This window comes from Diadema setosum, chromosome 8, assembly GCF_964275005.1.
Source record: "Diadema setosum chromosome 8, eeDiaSeto1, whole genome shotgun sequence".
NCBI classification, from domain to species: Eukaryota; Metazoa; Echinodermata; class Echinoidea; order Diadematoida; family Diadematidae; genus Diadema; species Diadema setosum.
The window spans coordinates 35,848,250-35,869,226 of NC_092692.1; the positions used below are offsets into that span (position 1 = coordinate 35,848,250).

The window sequence follows — 20,977 nt, forward strand, 5'->3', positions numbered from 1 at the left end:
ATGTACAATTGCTCGATAACATACTTGGAGTTTAAGCGACAGAACACCAAACTGCCAAAGGTCCTCTTCATGTATCACGGAGTCAATGGAATACTTTACCGTTTCATCAATGGTTTGCAATGTATGGATGACTTTTCCTTCTTGGACCTAGCTAGTTACAGTCTATTCCAACCACTGGCATGAGCTAGATGCACAGCACTTGGAATCCAGTTTGCATTGGTTATTAATTCGTTGTTGCTTTGTCAGGCATCCTTCCGGCATGAAGCTTCCCAGTTGCCAGGAACAATGTTTTTGACAAAGATATGCATTGAATACTGATATGTTAGTGTTATGAGATACTCCCCTGTTTTGTTTGCTCAATAATCATATTCACGTTGTGAACCTAGGTTTTTAAAGATGTTGATGTCACTGATCAACGGCTAATATAGGTCTTTTGGAATATTTTTTACTGAAGCTTCATGAGATGCAATATCATTAGTGACAAGGTGTGTGAACTGTGTAGACAGTAATAATTTTTGTGTGTTATCTTTTTTGTTCTCGTAGGGACCTCTCAAGAAATGAAATTTCCACTCTTCATGGCGATACATTCAGTGGACTGAGTCGCCTTACTTCGTTGTAAGTACTTTTACTTTGTCATTACATTGCACCCCTCGACTGATCTGCAATTTTGTGTGATTCGGACACCACCAACGTCAATGGTAGGCACACTGCTATGAATACAGTACAGGTCGTGTGGACTACCCCTCGATAGGTTATGGGAATGGTATCCTGGGCCGAGTTTCACAGGGGACACGTCACGTTTACGGCGATTGTCATAACCCAGATAAAGCAGACTGCTGTCACCGTAACGAAGAACAAAAACGTACAACCGGTATAGGTGATTACAAATCGACGAATACTTAACACTTCACGGAATATTGGTGATATAATATTTGGAAAGTTTTGTCATTAGATAATCATGTGAAGTGCATATTTATACATATCGTCTTATTGTATGATCAGGGTGATGGAAGAGACGGAGGGGGGGGGGGGGGAGAGAAAGAGGGAGAGAGGGAGCCATCTTAGAAATCAGTTGTCTCTTATTCGGCCATAGCAATTATCCGGACAACTAAGGTCGAACTTCATCGTTGGACAACGTCGCATTGATAAGAATCAAAGTGAGCTCAAAAAGAGAGATCTGAACAACCACTCTTTCTGTGATAAACTCAAGAGCGGCCCGTTGACTTGGAATCTGTGCACTTAATTCTTAAGGGTATCTGCTCCACTTTGCCTCAAAGCAGATCTCCGCCAGTGATGGTATCAGTAGTTAGAACGCTCTCGTAGTTATCATGAAAGAATATTAGTGGAAAAAAAAAACTTTGACAATGATGCATTTTCGGTGTAACTTCACAAGGTTGATTCAAGCTCATCTGAAACACAGTCGAAACCTCATGTGATTTTTTTTTTCTCCTCGACTGACTTCACAGGGACCTGTCTTCGAACCCTTTGGTGACCATCGAGCCACAAGCATTCGTATCACTCAACAGACTACCACAAATGTACGTTTCACATACCTGAAAAGAAAACCCCTAGAAAAAAAAAATATATATGATAAAAGGATATAACAATGATATAACATAATGTGGTATCATATAATATGATATGATATGATATGACATGTAATATGAAAATGCCAAGTGATCATTAATGGTATGTGGTAATCTAAAATAACATTTGATATAATGTTTATCTGTCTATTTATCTATCCATTTATTTATCTATCTATAATATACATATATATATGCATATATATACATATAATTATATACATATTTTATGTGTATGTGCACTTCATTAAATGTAAAATTAGAATAAAAAAAAAAACTCGAATGGGGAATGCTACAAGGACTCTCAAATATATTTTCAAGACGTTTGTAGAATATTCAAACATCAAAATGTTGACTCACTCTACGTGAGTACTGAGATCGTACCATCTCGGTGATGGTACGACTAACTAACTAACAAACACTAACTAACAAACACTAACTAACTAACACTAACGACTAACTAACAAACGACTAACAAACTAACATTGTCGTTACTGATAATTCGGATTAAGAAAAATCTTTGCTTGAATTTGTGCTGCAACAATTTGGAGCGTATAGGCCTAATAGGAAAATCGCATCTCTTTTTACTAGTACTCCTTGTACACACAACTCAGGAGTAAAAAATGTACAGTGTTAGACATATATCACTTTAATAAGTAGTCTGAGGTGTCTTTAACAATATTTCATGACGATGTTCGTTGCTGATTAAAGCTTATTTTAAATATTTCCATAGGCAATGCTCAGAGAGTACGTCACATTATATCAACCCGCGCAGGATTTTACTAAGAGATATTCACTTTTTTTTTTTTAACTTCATTTCATTTATTTCCACCTCTAGGAATCTGCAGCATCTTCGTTTATCCGCTTTAAAAGCAGGGACTTTTGTTGGACTGCAATCTGTGGAACTTTTGTAAGCCCAAAAGACAATGTACATTCCTTCCTTTGTATCACATTGAATACATTTTAATGAGCTTTTCATGACTTCGAAATGGTGTATTATTTCGAATGCACTGTTCCAGAATATTGGCACGACATATTCATACAGCTCAATTATTGGTGTACTTCGTCGAGGCTGAGGTGCATAGAAGTTTATTGTATGAGGACGGACTTATGCATTTCGGGTGCATGTAGTCTATAGAATATTGCATGACATAGCACGCGCCATTTGTAATAATACAGTGTATGAAGTGTATGAAGGGGACATAAAAATAGGCATTATTATGGTTATTTTAGCTGACTAAACTGTGGATAACATTATCGTTTTACATCAAAAGAAGTCAACGTGTACGTGTTATGGACGTCAGAGAACCATTAAAGTTGAAATTCTTCTGTGTAAGAATTGTGGTTGTATAGTACACTATGATGAATGCAATGGATTTCCCAGTGTAAATACAATGAGTGCTAAATGATTTCCCACAAGCACACGAAGATACACACAAACACGCATACACAAATGCACACACCCAAATCATAACTCTATACTGCTTTAAATTCAAGTATCACACTTCATTTTCACCTTTCGCTGTTGTCATTTTGATCGATTTCACACGGTTTTCTGCATGTAGGAATCTCACAAGAAACGACATACGAAATATTGAGTCTGGTGCCTTTGAGGGACTCGTTAAAACCCACACTCTGTAAGTATTGTTTGAAAGATAAGAAAAACCTTTCTCTTATGTCAATCCACTATCTTTTCAGTGACGTCGTTACACTATGGAGCACTGGTAGAATACATAACAAATAAAGTAATTTCACATTTCATGATTCACATCGTTGCAAATGCATGTAGGTAAAAAAAAAGTGACCAGAAACTTTGTTTATACCCAAAGAAATTGGCATATACCCCCTCCCCCTCTCAGTTAAAAGTATGTTCAGAGGAAATTCGAAAAAAAAAAAAACCTGGCACTTACTGTAAAGATTTTCAAAAATTCTGAAATGATCACATAAAGATATGTATAAATTATATGTATATGTATATATATATATATCTATGTGAGAGAGAGATGTATGTTTGTGTTCTTTATTTCGTTTCTTGCCTGACATTGTGTTTGCGCATAATGACACTCGTACAGTTGCTATCATTCTCTTCACACTCTTTTGACGAACTTCATTTTTTTTTTCTAGGATCTTGGATGGAAATGACGTCATCAACTTTGATCTTGACATCTTTGAAGACCTGACCAGTTTGCAGACTCTGTGAGTAGTAAAAAACAAGAAGAGTTTTCACTCTGACTTTGGTGAGGCACGAGGCCAAACATGATTGGAAATATTTTGTAATATGTTACGTATGAATATTTGCATGAAATGATTCGATTTGATTTGATTTTAAATACAATCGAATCACTCCATGCAAATTATAGAATGCATTGTAAATGCATGTAAAGTGATGTCATAAAGATTTTATATAATATATCAAACTTAGTCTTTACGACATCACTTTACAATTCCTTATTTTCAGTATAATGTCATCAAACATGATATACATCTAAGGTACTACACACCATGGCTATTTCCTACAACGTTCTTTACACAAATAACACATTACATTTGTGACATGATTACATGCGTTATAGTTTTCCTTTCAGAACGGTTTCTGTCTGTCTACACAATGTGAATCAGCACCAACTCACAAGGCAATGATAATCTGGAAAATTTGACGTAATAATAAGTTGCTCGAATTTATGGACTGAAAATATTGATTCTAGAAATGGAAATGGGATATCAAAAATCTTGAAGTCTAAAGGGTATCAAAAGTTGCCTTTCATTATGTTCCCATTACCGAGATGACGCAAAATTGTTAGAAATCTAATAGGGATTTGATTTTTTTAAACCTCTTAAAGTACTCTGCACTTTTCCTGAAATGTCTCCGCGATTGTGTATTCGAACAGTTTCCTCAACAAATTTACGTCATTCATTTCCTTATGACATCATCAGGTCCTCCGAGTTGTTCCTGTTCTGCTGCATCGTTCCTGACTTGGAAGACTGCAGTCCGCCCGAGGATGAATTCTCGTCGTGCAAAGACTTGATGCGCTCAGATGTCTTGCGCGCGTTCATGTGGATCCTTGGCTTTAGTGCGCTCATCGGCAACGCTTTCGTCATTGTTTGGCGACTGAAGTCGCACGAGAAATTCCGGGTCCAGTCTTTCCTCATCTTCAACTTGGCCCTGTCCGATTGCCTAATGGGGATGTACATGATCGTCATAGCCAGTGCGGACGCGCATTACAGAGATGTGTACGTCTATCACGCCCAGGCCTGGAGATCTGGTGGAATGTGCAAACTTGCCGGAATTCTAGCCAATCTCTCGAGCGAGGCGTCGGTGCTGATACTGACTGTAATCAGCGTGGATCGCTTTCTCTGCGTTACTTTCCCATTTTCGGAGCACCACCTCGGGCGAAAGTCCGTGCGCTATGTTGCTGGAGTGGTTTGGCTAGTGGCTCTGATTCTCAGCGCCGTTCCCGCGCTGCCAAGTTCCTACTTCCGCGACGAATTCTACGGGCGGTCCGGGGTGTGTCTCGCTCTGCCCTTGACGAACACTAGGCCTCCTGGTTGGGAGTACGCAACCGGTCTTTTCGTTGGACTAAATTTTGCTGCACTTTTGACTATCATCGTCTGCTACGCTGCCATCTACAGCACTGCCAAACGATCCACCATGGCCATCAGAAACAGCAGAAAAATGTCAGTTGAGGTAATAATCCTGAAATTGTGGCTTTATCAAGAGATCTATTGAAAAGTCCGAATTTACAATATTCCGCAAAAGACAAGCTGCAAGTGTTCAGTCATTTCGCATTGCAACATGCCGAGGGTTGATACCAGTTAGTAGCTGCGTGCACCTGGGACGAAACACAAGAGGTCGGTAGCATTCAACTGCTTTTATGGGACCGCTGGTGGGTTTTTATCTTACTAGCTATAGGAAAGTACAGTGAGGTGCAACTTTTTACGAAAGGAACCTACATTTTCAGGTTCCATTGGGAGTGGTAGGGTGTGTGGCTTTAACTAGAGGAGACGACTATCTGAATGATTACACAAATCTTCACACAGGTAGACTCTGTGGAATTCGAACCCAGGGCCATGTTTCATAAAGCTGTTCGTAAAGTTACGAACGACTGAAGAACGACTGGTGATTAGTTCTGCCAGTGTGCTATACTTATCAGAATTTCAATAATTCAGCACAAGAACTGATCACCAGTCGTTCGTAAGTCGTTCGTAACTTTACGAACAACTTTATGAAACACCCCTGGTCGTTTAACTATACAAGGCAGATTGAGCCACTTCACAGCCTATCAATGAGTATAGTCGAAACATTATGAAACGATGATAATTTTGTTCAAATTCAGAAAATTGGTCAGCGAGTTATCTGGAGCGTATTAAAGATGAAAAGCTGTGAAACGGAAACTTGTTAGGTAATCTGAATTGTAAACTGATTGTGCTGTATACACTAAATATGGTTTGAGTCAGGGCCTCTTGTTCGGAAAATGATGGAAGGTTTATTTTTTATCAGATTTGTAACAGTAGGCCCTTTAGCTTGCTTTCTGATTACGACCGATTTCTTATACATTGTCGTTGGGAAAGAAGAAGGTGATGATGCTAATCGTGATGATTATCATCATCATTGTTATTATAATGGTCATCATCATTATCATTGTGTCAATTTAGATGAAGCTGGCAATGCGAACGGTGGTCATCGTGGCGACAGACATGTGCTGCTGGTTACCCATCGTGGTCATGGCTTTCCTGGCTCTCACCAACGCGGCCGTCATCCCGCCGAGCGTCTACGCCTGGACCGCTGTCTTCATCCTCCCGATCAACTCGTCCATCAACCCTTACCTGTACACCATCTCCGCCATCGACGTGCGAGCGAAGATGAAGTCGTTCAGGGGCACGTTCATGTCGACGATATCGAGCGGGAACGGGAACCACAATTCGACGGACGTGTCGCTGCTGCGGCGGGACATGTCGCTCAACGGCGCGCGGGCTGAGAATCAAAGTAAGTTACTTGCATCAGGTCCTGCTGTTGCGGGACTGCTACGACACATTCTGCGTCGTGGCGACATGGCGAATCTGCGCCTCTCACGAGACAAACTAGATCTGCTGAAAAAAAAAAAGAGAAGACAAACTAGTGGAAACCTATGAGATAGGGGTTACTACAGGAGGACTGGAGAGAAAAACAATGCCTTAATTAACGATTATGCCAATGGTTCGGTAATACTGCTGAAAAGGACAATGGCAAAAAACAAAACAAAAACAAACAAAACAAACAACGACAGTGACACACCCAGAACCTCAAACCCAGCACTGAAAACTTACCGACGATTTAGAATTCTTGATTGATTTCAATTACAATAAAAATTCTACATTGAAGAAATGAAGTGATATACCGATAATGATATGCATGGTGTGAGAGGAGTTAACCCTTTAGCAACTAAAGATTCCGTACATAATGGCTTATTGTTCCCTTGAACTGTAGAAGGTACAGCAATATTACTCTCATTTCGACAACTTTCTAAATTATGCAAAATAGATCACTGCTTGTTTAATTTAGTCTGTTATAAGTTATGTTTATTTGAAAGCCTATAAAGACTCTACCAAGAGACATGTGTGTCACTATGGTCACAGAAATAATTCTGACATACTTTTGTTGATCTTTGACTTCTTTCAAATAACGTTATAATATATTCTATATGAAAACATGATGCCTGTCACATCTTTATGCCTTTTTGTCAAGATTCCACAAGTCCTCGGAAAACAAAGCAGGACGCTCCCATACGACTATTCCTGTCAGAGGCAATCAGGCTGGTCAAAGCGAAAAAGCTCACTCTTGAGGCCAGTGACGTATCCACAGTAACAACCGATCTACACAGAATGCTCGAAGTCTTCAACTCTTGCTCGATAGGATACATCGTTAGCGCTGACAATATAATCATTGAGAAAACCGAGGTAATAATTATGGGATTCGCCGGACATCGCCTAAAAACATGGGTGTGAATCATGACACATGCCCCTATACAGTGCACTCTCGTTATAACGAAGTTAGCAGGACCGACAGTTTTCTTTCATTATATTGAAATTTTCTTGTAACCGAATAGTAATGTACATAAAGATAGATAATAATTCTGGTGACTTGAATTTTTCTTCGTTGCACTGAGAATTTTGTTCTAGCCGCGTTCGTTATAACTGGAGTGCACTGTACTTGAAGACTCATCATCATGATATATACTACATGATTATAATACACATGCATACATGCGTACGTAGATACACACACACACACACACACACATACGTACGTACATGTATACATACATACCTGCCTATACAAACAAATACTTCTTTTCACTCTCATTAGCAATACAAAAATCATACCTAGAGATATACATAAAAATTAATGGACATGGCAGAGATTTTGAAGAGTAAATTTAAAGAAAATTCATCGTTTCATCGCGTCCTAGTATGATATCATCATAATTTAAATCTAAATGGGATATCGTTACGTGGTTTGTGAAAGGCATATTATACATGACAAAAAGAAGTAGGTGATATTTCTATCGTATTCTTTAGAGATATTATGCCTTATCTAGCAATATAAAGACTTCAAATTTCTCATAAAATGTGAAAATGGCAGGGGTTTCCACAAGTACTATTTCATATTGCATTTCTTTTTTTAATGATAACGTATGATGTTCTCCGCATGAGCTGTTAACATTTTGTTCTCTCCTGTTATTTGGAATGACATTTTATTTTCTTCATCCTCCGCTTTTTAAGAAAACCTGCAAATGGAAAGGATCTTTGTTGCTGTCATGTGACAGCGCCCGCAGCGACAACGACCAAGACAAAGCGAACTGTTTCGACCACCTGGAGTTGGTCATAGCCGACTTAAACGACGCACTTGGACTTGGCACAACCGTATAGAGTATCATTCATTGTGATATCATAGCCATTCATCACCGTGAAACCTGGCTCTAAGCAACCTTGCCTGGCCCAAGTGTTTTCGCATGCACCTTGTTCCTACCCAAGCTGCAGATGCTCCAACCCCAAGCACCTTCTGATCTGGAGATTCTCCCGCCCGAAACCCCAAGCAAACGGGAGACTCCAAGTTGATGTGTGCAAAGCACGAAGTTCCTAGGGTTCTAGATGTTCTCTGGTGCTATCTAAGGCCTATTTTTTCAACATACGATAGCAATAAGTAAGAAATCCTTTCCACCGGGAGACACAGAGCCAGGGCGGGAGAAATCAAATCTCCAGCGGGAGAACGGGAGATTTCGCAAAAATGGGTTTTCGGCGGGAGATCTCCCGTCGAAAACGGGAGAGTTGGAGTCTCTGAAGCTGTATGAAACGACTGTGACTTTATCACGTCAGCACTCTATAGGACACCCCATTCTTTTGCTACTGTTTGACATAGAGGGATGTGACGGAGATTCTACCACTATGGATATCAAAGGACATTATATAAACTGCGAAAGTATACTATTCCAGTTACGCAATTCTCAGAGCCATGATAAATGGTCACAGATCGGCGATCAAATTTTTGAAAAGTTTGTCAAAACGGGAAGACCGAGGAAGCGTCAAAGAAATCAAAGGAAGTGAGAAATATACTGATGAGCATCACTTATTTCTTAACAAGTGGTAATATCTTAAAATGAAACTTTGCAAGTTGTTTGAAGTTGCCACATTTTCAAGAGCAGTGTTTGTTAATGTAGCTCATACTGGCTCCATCGATAATAATGGAAATGACTGACTCTTTAGCCATTTTAGTGTGTGTGCGTGTTTGTGTGTACAATATATATGCAGGGTTCGACACAAATTTTAGTGGCCATCTTCGATGACCACTAAAATCTATGAATTAGAAATTTTGCTGGCCCAAAATAAGAGGAATCATTGAAAAAATAATTTTGAATTGTAGCTACCCGATCGGACCAACAAAAGATATTCTTATTGAAAATTTAGAGGCCCGGCATGTTCTTTTTTTTTTTGGTTTGTTTTTCAAGTGAAATTGGGTAAAAGAGTTCCCCATACCTCACCTTTTTTCATCACATACTATTTTTTTTTTCAAAGCTGTATTTTCTTGTAACCTCTCAAATACACCCATTAGCCAAAATTGTCTCTCTGTCTTATCGTAAAGTTAGATAATGCTGCACGCTGATGTAGGATGTAGCACATTGATTGGCCTTTTTGGATATACTTCTCTCTCATTGGCCGGTCCATTTTATATGAATAGATAGTGCTCTTCGTGTTGTCAATATGAATCGATATTTCTGAAGGTTTACAATCCTTAATTTGTGTGAATAAAGGCTGCAAAACTCGTGGAGTACTGGAACTGCACTCAGAAAAGAAAAAGAAAAGACGAGTAGAATGCATTCTAAAAATGAAAGAGGGCGTGCGTGAATGCAAGAGTTCTTGTTTGTGTTGTTTTTGGTTTAATTTCTGTCTTTGTGTCAGACGTCTTTAATCCGGGACCTCTTTGCTATTTAATGAACCATGCACTGATAATATTGCACCGTGTAGTGCTATGGTAACAGCACAGAAGCAACCAATCAGCGTTGAGCAGTCAAGGCATTGCTACGGATGGGTGTCTTCAAGTAGAGACTACTAAAACTCACTATCAATCTGTTGTGGGCATCGCTTTGAAATGAATTTCCGGTTTGATTATCAGACATAAAACTATGGCAAAAAGAAGAAGAAAAGTCAGAGCAAAAGAGAGAAAGACATATAAAGTGTAAAGACCCACGTACACACACACACACACACACACACACACACACACACACACACACACACAAACACACTCCATCTATCTATCTATCCGTCTATCTATCTATATATATATATATATATATATATCAATCGATCTATATAATCTACCTTTCTATTTATAATTTTTTAACTGTATTTGCAACATGAAAACAAAACTGAAACGGGCTCTCTTTTGTCAAACAATCAAGTAATCATATGTGTACATGGATGTGTGTGTGTGCGTGCGTGTGTGTGTGTATTCGTTGTGGTGTGTGCATGTAGGCGTAGTCTCTGAAATGCAAGATAGCCATTTTGTACGACTGTTCATTAAAGATGCCACACATTAGAACCTGACACACTTAAAACAGGCTTTTATTCTCTATCCCTCATAACGGCCACATCTGCTTGCTTGTCTTGTTATAAAATTACATTTTAATACCATCGCAAAACTCATAATAGAAATGCAATATGGCAAAGAAAAATACACAAATGAACGAAACACCAAATAAAATGCCCATCAAAGGAAAAGTTAAGTGTGGGGGGGGGGGGGGGGGTAATGCTCGTAGATGGTTGTGTTGAAGGATGGTAGAGTTTTGGTTGAGATGGGGATTCCGCTTTTAAATTTTTTGTGAGATAGTGAAACCATTTCTGAAATATATATAAAAATGAGCATAGAATTCTAATGGAAATTCAAACTTTACTTGATGAAATCGGTTTTGAAATGGCTGAGATGTTAAAAAAGGTAAAACAAAGTGATCCTGATAGAGATTGATCCCACCTTTAGTTAGGGTCACTTTTTTGGATATCTCTCATTTCAAAATAAATTTTCAACAAAACATTTTTGAATTTCGCTTAGATCTGTTGGCTTATAAGTGGTTTCTCATTACCTCACTGAAAAAGTTGGAAACCTGAAGCCCCGTCTTAGCCAAAGCTATACCATCCCTTTAAGGCTAACTGTTCCCTTCTACCACCCTTTATGGGAGTGATCTCGAAGTGAAAATTATAACGTCATTAGCCCCGCAGCACACCCTCCCCCATTTCACTGCCGCTGGTTAGTGCTCAGCATGGCGTATACCTGTTTTCGAAGAGGTCACAATTCCATAGTTATTCACATATAAACCACAAGTATTTCTTGTTGATATGCTCAATGCTGCCATGAATACACAGCATACTTTTATGTACAATTCACAATGCCATTGTTGACTGCGGCGGTGGAAGGCGAACCACTGAAGCGATCCGATGTGTGTTTAGCGCTGCTGAGTGAAGTTTAGCTGTGGCGCTGATTTGAACGTTATTCTCGCGTTCTCGGCAAGTTGTTGACTACTTGACATAATAATGAACTTTAAAATACAAATGTTATGTTATGTTGTTAACAATACAATTGCTAGCAAGGTTACCAATACAGGGTACATGCACCATTGCGGTTGTTGATTTGTAGTTTTTGCCAAAATCATTTAATATAAAGAGCCTTAAATCTCCAATCGCTTTCATCCTTGATAACCTAACTCCCCAACAAACATATAGATCCTTTGTGCAGTGTACAGAGGTGAACTGTTATTACAGAGAACAATGATGAAATGTTCGTTGTCACTGGCAAATATGATTATATACAATAAGAATACTCCTTCCAAGGCGGGAATGCATAAACCGCAAGGTCACAAGTTGGAAACCTAAACACAATCATGTTTTGCACGCATCATATCAGGTCGCATTATCTCCCAGAGAACTGATTTCTCTCTCTCTCTCTCTCGCTCTCTCTCCGTCTATATACGTATATATATGTATATATATATATATATATATACACGTATATATAATTATATATATAGCGAAGAATCAAGAAATAAACTAGTAATGCATTATTTCGCCAATAAGAATGAGTTTATTGAACAACTCAAATTTCGGTGGCCTCCACCTTCTTCAGGAGTCTCGACGCGGAATGTCAATACCAAAACATAAATTGAACATGAAGAGCGCGCACCCATATACACAGAATTGGTTGCTATGAGAGTGCGTACCCTTTACAATTATATATATATAATTATATATTATTATTATTATTATTATTATTATTATTATTAATATTATATTATATTATATATAATTATATATATATATATATATATATATATATATATATATATATATACACGTATATATAATTATATATATTATATATATACATATCATATATAAATATAAATATATAATATATATATATACATATCTTTGCATTACACTTATGTTACGCTTCTGTCTATGTGCATAGGAAGAAACGTAACTAATAGGAACAGATCTTATTCTGAAGTATAGGCCCATCATATTATGCAATGGGCTAGGCGCCATTTCTGCACACTGTATGTCCATCATCAGATAGAGCAGGTAAAACCTTTCCAGGGATACCTCGCTTGTCTCATGCTAAGAAAAATCTTGAAGTTATAAAACTTGCTTTTCTTATTATTTTTCTCTTTTTTTTTTTGGGGGGGGGGGGCTTTCAATGAATTAAGTCATATCGTTTTGCGATCAGACTTTTCATATTATCAAATGTATGTATAATGCATACATATTGTAGACATAATGCTCATACTTAAGCTTCTGTTCGTATGCATGGAAAGATATACTAGTATAGGACCTTCTTTTCATACAAGTATACGTCTTGTAAATTTTATGTTGTTGTATATATACATGTATACTGTAAGCATCAAGAAGAAGGTAATGCTAATGAGACAGACTGTCGGCATTCACAAGATCATACTTATGCCAATCAGCACTTAACATAAATAAACATCAGGAATACCCACGTTTTAACTTCGTATCAGATCAGTAAAGCTACTGATGAAACCTACAGCGTCCCCATTCTAAAGGCGGAAACAAAAGGAATATGTCCCTGGACAATGCTTTTCAGTCGTGATGGTTTCCTTTACAGATGATTGATGGAGAAGATCATCCGTGTGGACAACTTTTAAACGTCATTGTGTATATCTTACTGCGATCAAGGCGATCAACTGATACCAGTTCGATCAGATTTTAGGATGTAAATCATCATCGATGGCTACCACTACAAGACACACCCATGTGGTAGATCAAGGGTCCGGTAGGAGTGTTCCACAATCCAGGCCCCTTGGTCCTGTGGGGTGTGGAAGAGACCAAGGGCGTTAATGAGCACGAACATGATGAGGGATCCGCCCAGCCCTCCTAGCTGCCCGACCACGCCCCCGCGGATGAGCGAAGTCAGACTGGTGTCGGTTACTCGCAGCATCCACAGGACGGCAACTCGGCAGTAATTTAGGAACAGTCCTTCCAATAGCCAAGCGATTGTCTGCGATTAAAGAGGACGTTATAAAGATAAAAAGGAAGACTAATAAGAATGAGAAAATGATGATGATGAAGAATAGAAGGAGGACGAGGAGGCGGAGGAGGAGGGAAGAGAAGAAGAAGATGATGATGATGAAGAACAGCAACAACCGTAACATATCAAAAACGGCCAAACTTTCCAGTCTTGATCAAACATGTAACACTGAAAGAGTGTTTGTCTTTATAAGTTTACGATTAAACAAGCTTTGGATCTATGACACTACTGTACAAAAAGACAATGTGAGTGTTAACTATAGGTACAAATAACACTATGACACTACACATATGTATATTACAAGAGGTTAACAGATTGTAATACATACGTCTGTAAAGTGAGTAATCAAGGCTGGGAATCCGTGATATCCATACAATGCTCAGTTGGGTCAAGGGCCAATGCTCTCTAACCCTTGGCCCCACCCTTACGATGCAAAGAATCTTTGGGAGGAAGTCTCACCAGTCAAATGTTTCTTGTCTTTTTCTTAAAACAATCTTTAAAGCTCGTTTCTGCAAGTGTGTGTGTGTGTGTGTGTGTGTAGGGGAGGGGGTGGGAATGAAGCCACATCAGCCCCCTTCCAGTTCCGTGGTTACTGTCATGTACTGTACTTACAATTACTATCCTTCCAGCCAGAGTTCCACGTAGTGGTGGCACTGGACTCGACGCTACGTACATGCAGTAGGCAGACGCCAAAATACCGAAGAAGAGACAGGTGTAAACGACCCTCAGGCTGTTGCGTGGTCTCAAGAGGAAGAAGAGAATAGAGACTGCCGCAACCATGGCTCTCAGGGGCACGATCACCACGAACGTGCCGTGGCCGTAGGCAGCAGCCGAATAGCTCTCCACCGTGTCCATGATCCCGCAGGAGATGAATGAGATGAGAAACTGTGTCAGGTATAGGACGGTGATATCAAAGGAAGGTGGTCCCGGCCTGAACTTTCCCGTTTCTTCTTCCTCGTCGAGTACTTCTGAGGGGTTCAGCAGCGCACGACGGGATTCGCGGCCGAGCGGGAGATCCAGCTGCCATCCGCGATCTTCTGGGCTTGATGACTCGTCTAGGACTACCCCAGTGCAGCCGTGGTACCGCCTGTAATTCAGAGACGAATTATACTCGTGCTCCACACATGGCAGGGTGTTGAGAAATATGAAAGAAAGTTGCGATAACACGACGAACGCGAGGAGCAAGGAGAAGTAGCAAGCTGGACTAAAGTTGAAAGAATAAACACAATCTTCGTGTAAGCATGTGATGTTGTCAAATTGCGTGGTTGCTTCCACAGTGTATGGCTGCACTGTGGTGCAAGAAATCCCGAATCCTTGGACGAGGACTAACAGGGCCGGTAGGAACGATCCGAGTCCCTGTCCGATCCAGAACCAGTTCAAGTAACCGGGTTTGACCACGGACGCGAAGCGCAAGGAAGTGGATTCGGACGTGGCGCATACCGCCGCCATCACAAACAATAGACACAAGAACGCAGTGCTGTGCTGCTGTTCGATGGATCGCCATTCTGTGAAGCGATTCCAGAAGAATATCAAGAGGAGAGATGAGAGCGTCCCAAGGATACCTAGAAGGTGGTTCACTGGAATCTCAACCCTAAGAGATCCAGGAGATACGCGCTTACTGATGAGCAGGAGAGACAAGGGCGCCACCACAGCCAAATTGGTGACGGTTACGACGTAGGAGTTGATTCTGTACTGCTCGGGGATTCCTGAAAGAATGAGGATGGGCAACTCGCACCAGATCCCCGCCACAGAGACCCAAGAACCAATGCCGAGGAAGACGATGAGTGAAATGGCGAAGATTGTTCGAAGCTTGCCCGACTGCGCCATCGTCGATAACACTGCGAAATTGCTACAATATGGATAGGGAGACAGAACAGAGAACAGGGTAATAGAAGTATCTGATTTCATCTTATAGAAGATAAAGGGCAATTTCCAAAAGAGATAATCATCTTGAAAGCAAGAGAATATTAATCAGAGGGGTGAAGGTTGAGGTTATGTATTTTCTTCATTTTGTCTCCCTCTACAATTGAAATTGTAAGATCTCAACTGCTGATCTGATATTTAACAAACATGTCGGAAAAAAGGAACCACGGGACTCGAACCTGTCATCTACTGCTAACCGGGCAGCGACACTACCACCAGGCTATCCCTAGTTGCCGGCAGTGACACAAATACTTACGCTCCAAATTCCAACATTGTTATGTTAAGTAGTCCAGGGAGGTGAGACAATCACCTCCCTGAGTAGTCCAAGGCGCACAAGGCATTAATAAAAGCAAGAGAAAACTAATACGGTAAGTGACGGTTGAGGTGTAAATGTTCTCAATTTGTCTCCCTCTTCAAATAAAATGTGTAAGATCGCAATTACCAGGGATAGCCTGGTGGTAGTCTCGCTGCAAGTCCGGAAAGCAGTAGATAACAGTTTCGAGTCCCGTGGTTCTCCCCCCCCCCGAAATGTTTGTTAAATCACAGATCAGCAGTTACGATCTAACAACAAGTCATAGGTCAAAGTTGTGGAAAAGGTAGAGAGAGTACACCAAATTATCGACGACGACGATGTCAACGGAAAAGTGACGCTTTTGTCTCGATTTCGCTTCGCGGTCGTGAGAGATGGAGAAGAAACAAGAGTCCTCTCCTTTTTACCAAATGCTCCGTGCTGCGGAGAAGTTATGCGCCTTATCACATGTGTTGATAAATAAGCCAGTTTACAGTTCCACTTTGCGCATGAGCAGAAAAAGGTCATTTTGTACAATCAGATATCTGTTTTTGAACTCACTGATATAAGCATCCCTGATGTAATGATAATTGGTGCTTAATAGCACATCCACCTGACAGCAAGCCCGGTATTTAGCGATGTTGGTAGAAAGACGTTGTTTTTGATGCATTCAACACAAAACAATGGAATGAATGGCTGGCTCGAAGTGTCAATTGACAGACCATTCTTGTCCTGTTCTTTCATTGTTTGAACGTGAATTCCATGAATTGTGGGCATGCTTATACATCACGCTACTTTAAAAAACGAGTGAAGTGCATAAGTTCACATAGAAGTATACTATTCGGGTATACGGTGCACGTTTTCGAGGGCACGCGAATAGCTTGAATCGAACAATATGATTTCCTAATACCGGGTCACATAAGAGGGCACTATTCGAAAATGCCGTACAGCTGCGTATAGTGTAGTATAGTGGGAATCGTGCTTGTTCAGTTTTAGTGCAGCGTATACCATCTCTTGTTTATGAAATGAAAATTTTGGTCTGGATTTGCCTTTTAGCAAAAATAAGCATGTAGACTGATATTCTGATGCGGTGTTGTGTATCATGATCAAATATAATGCTATCAAACAAATTAAAAATAATCAGTTTTAATTGATTTACCAAAACGACCCCCAGTGGAGTTGGGTCAGTTTTTTATTCATATACTCAATTTATAGCTTTCTTGTAGCAAAAACGGTGCATTCCAATGTAATCTCAATTAAGAAACTGATAATAAGATTACTGGGATGGTCGTGTAGGAGGAGGAAATCCTCCCTGCATGGGATAGGGAGTTGATGGTGCGGGTGATGGTGTACTGGGTCGACTTGACGGCGCCAAAAGAATATTAAAGGGGCCCTGAAATCCAAATGCATGTTGATTTGTGTTGATTTATGATACCCTCAACATCACTTTTGCGATGAAACGAATATCTAAAAACATTCCATATGTAATTAACGATTTTTTTTCTTCTATTTTTCTTCAGATTACTTGGGAACGCCCACAAAAAATCCTTCCAAACCAATACTCTTGAGATGACCTCATCTGTCAATCATTGCTAAAGTACTGAAATGTTTAACAAAAGACATTGGAATGCACCTTCCCCTCGACTCAGCATAACTTGCATGTTCCCTCGCCATGTCTTTTGTTAGTCACATTAATATCACAGAAACAAATTTCATTTAAGAAGAGCTGGTTAGTAGAATCAAGGAGGTTTAAGAGTTGCGAGTTCCAACTGGCTGTAATTATTCAAACAGTTGTCAGATTTCTATTGATGTACAAAAGAATTCCACAGGTGCACTTGTGCCTTTGATGATCGATGTTCCAAGCCGCCGTCTTGCTGAGCAATCTGAAGATTAATTTTGAACGTTATCATAATGTTGGCCATATTTTGCTTATCTATTTATTAAATGAAATGAAATTTCAGTTAATGATAAAGCATGTAAAACAGAAGTCAATTCCGTCCAGAAATTTGCGCAAAAGTGTAAGTCAGAGCTGTATCATGTGAAAATGTTTAAAACTATACCATCCTGGAAAGCTGGTTTTATCACTTTTCCGCTTAATTTCCACAGATGAAACTAATATGGAATAATCTTCAAATATAATTCTTTATTGCTAGATGTATCAGATTAGTGCCCGGGTATGCCCAGTCGAGTAATTTTCATTTTTATTCCAGCATTTTTTGCTCAATTTCTATCCGCGCATCCTCGTGTCAGTACCACCTACCTTTTATAAGAAGGGATAGCGAAAAGTATTTACCATCACAAAGACATATCTTCCTTTGAGAGTGGCTGGTGATTATGCAATGAGACACGAGTCAATTGTCTTCGTATTTGTGCTGCAGATCCTGTTTGACACATGCTTCAAATATTTTTGAGCGGCGGCATCGAACATCTAGCAAAGGAAATAAGATGGTTGTGACTCCATTCTCTTGAACCTCCTTGGTAAAATAGCTCGTCTCTATGTTCCCGGGAATGAAACATCCAGAAATTTGAACACATTACGAAGACAGTATATTGCGAAGAGGCCCCACTCATTGATATCTTCGACCTTCCATACAAGAAGATTGTACAAGAGGTGATCTTGGAATGACACCGGTAAACAGCCCGTGGTAAGTGTATTTTCTACCTTCGTGCAGTCTCAAAGGACAGCTCACAAAACGCACTCTATAGAAGAGTTCGTAATTCCACTTTGCGCATGAGCAGAAAAAGGTCATTTGTACCAATTTTATAGGCATTTTGGTTTGTAAATTCACTGAGATAAGCATCTGTGATGTGATGATTATTCATGTGATCCTTATCTAAATGGTGCTTGCCAGCACATCCACCTGACAGCAAGAATGGTATTTCGCAATATAAAAGGAAATAGGCTGTTATTGCATTCAATACAAAACAATGAAATGGGTGCCTGCTAGCTTCAACTGATGGAGTATTCTGAATTTCTGATCACCTGCTCTAAACGCACGCTCTTTCAGTTGTTTGAACATGAATTCTATAAATTGTTACGTCGGGCAAGCTTATGCATTATGCCGCTTTGAAAACGAATGAAGTGCCTAACCAACTGAGAAAAAAGAAAGGTCATTTGTACCGTGTGTACATGAGCTAATTACGAACTGGCTTATTCATTCAATGTGCTTACTAGAAAACCGTGGTTCCATACTCCCCCAATGAAAGTTTGTGAGACCTTCGACGTCTATAGGTGCTCTACAACTATTGTACAAGAAAATTTCTCTTCTTCAAAATCGGTGAAAGTATACATTTTCTCTTCCTCTTAAGGGATGAAGACAGCGCATGATGAAAAACGCAGTGTTTGCCCGTTTTCAGGCAGATTCTCGAGTCGTTTTCACATTATCAAATAGCGCGCTACTATCCCGCTATTTCAGAAATTTCCCGAGTTGGACTCGAGAATTTTTCTCGATCAGAGCGATACAACTAGCGCGTTAATTTGTGTTCACATTATCAAATAGCGCGCTATTTCGCTATCGGGAAAATTTCCCAAGTCAGAAAATAGCGCGCTATTTTGAAACATCGGGCTGATGTGAAAACGCCTACTGTAAAGGGTAAAATGCATGCACATGAAAAGAAAAAGCACATGTTTTCATGTGCTTGCATATACTACATTTCAGGATGAGTAAAGACTAGCTGTGGAAGTGGAATTTCTCATGAATATGTAATAGAGCATTCAGACCCTGGTCATTGTGTTTTTTTTTTTTTTTTTTTTTTTTTTTTTTTACTGATGAAAATGCGTATTTCAGCGCATTTTGTAGCCAGGTAAATTGCACTTTCAGCTAGGCGTGTACGACGTGGCAAATAATGCATTATCAGTACTCTACAGTGCATGCGGCTGATATGATTACTATGCGGCACAACAACCTGTAAATCTGCACAAATACAATAACAATGCACCTCAAACAATACGGAATATCTCATGCGCTTTTTTACACAGGGTGACATGCCACTGAAACAGCAGTTACGGCTCATGTATCTCCGCAACGTGCGTTTGATATATGCTTACCTACAACCTGTTGAAATACTCGATTAGCGTCCTTGCCAATACAAACGATGAATTCTTTATGAAATGCGGACCCTTCGCTGAGTACGAGCTGGCACTATGATATGGAAAACGCTGGCATATGCGCTACCAGGAGATATCGAGGCGCCATGATCGACTTATCACACACGTCCGCTCCACCCTCAGCGCGCCGCGGTGCCCCTTACGCTGATAACACAGTGCTTTCATCAGATTGCGCATTCACCACTACAGGACAACATACCCGAATCAACGACCTCGCTGTACGTAGATAGTCCCATGAATCAGAGCGAGGCAGCAGATCCTTTGTCGAATGCGTTGTTTCCATGACTAGATCTATGTACAAATGACACGGACCCAACAGAGCAATGAGCCATCTTTTGAGCTTTATGCAAAATCGCTCGCAGTTTAGATAATGGCAATCTGACAATGTTTTAAAGTGACGTTATCACTATGCAGGCCTGAGGACCCCCCCCCCCCCTCCCCCATTACTCTCACTAACCAGAGTCAAATATTGCAGCTGGTATGGTCCTTTCCAGTGTCTGATAACGAAAATGATAACAACAACCTTTCTCTGTTCATGTCAATAAACTTATTCATTCCACATCTCGAATCACTTACGTATTGATTGTATAAATCTCAATGCAATAAATCAAATTGTAACTATTCACCCTGAAAACTTAAGAATAAAAATTGAATTGAATTGAATTGAATTGAATTGAATTGAATTGAATTGAATTGAATTGAATTGAATTGAATTGAATTGAATATCAAAGCAACTCGGTTGCATAAAACAACTCTGAGTTATTACGGGCTTCTCTCCCGTTATAATCAGTAATTAGTTAACATATCTTCTCTATCTCCCTCTCTCTCTTTCTCTCTTTTGTATCTCTCCCTCTATGTGTCTCCTTCTCTCTCTCTCCTTTTCTATGTATGTATGTATGTATCTATCTCTCTCTATATATATCTATCTATCTATCTATCTCTCTCTCTATCTATCTCTATCTGTCTATCTATCTATTTATCCTTGTAATCCTTGT

General features: G+C 39.7%; 2 protein-coding genes across 2 annotated transcripts in view; one reads left to right on the forward strand and one right to left on the reverse strand.

The window, feature by feature from the left end:
• The window catches only part of LOC140232225 (uncharacterized), a 78,069-nt gene extending 69,577 nt beyond the window's left edge, over positions 1–8,492 (forward strand). Inside the window, exons 41-49 of the mRNA XM_072312359.1 lie at positions 544–615; positions 1,467–1,538; positions 2,425–2,496; positions 3,152–3,223; positions 3,711–3,782; positions 4,521–5,271; positions 6,240–6,570; positions 7,309–7,520; positions 8,346–8,492. Of these exons, the coding sequence (XP_072168460.1) occupies positions 544–615; positions 1,467–1,538; positions 2,425–2,496; positions 3,152–3,223; positions 3,711–3,782; positions 4,521–5,271; positions 6,240–6,570; positions 7,309–7,520; positions 8,346–8,492 (1,801 nt within the window). The remainder of the gene's footprint in view (positions 1–543; positions 616–1,466; positions 1,539–2,424; positions 2,497–3,151; positions 3,224–3,710; positions 3,783–4,520; positions 5,272–6,239; positions 6,571–7,308; positions 7,521–8,345) is intronic.
• Positions 8,493–13,371: 4,879 nt separating this feature from the next.
• Positions 13,372–20,252, reverse strand: LOC140232227 (solute carrier family 52, riboflavin transporter, member 3-A-like). The gene is made up of 3 exons (XM_072312360.1): positions 20,182–20,252; positions 14,275–15,511; positions 13,372–13,632 (listed from the first exon to the last, which is right to left on the reverse strand). Exons 2-3 carry the CDS (start codon positions 15,487–15,489, stop codon positions 13,372–13,374), a joined length of 1,476 nt encoding a protein of 491 aa, XP_072168461.1. The 5' UTR covers positions 15,490–15,511; positions 20,182–20,252.
• Between the last annotated feature and the right edge of the window lie 725 nt (positions 20,253–20,977).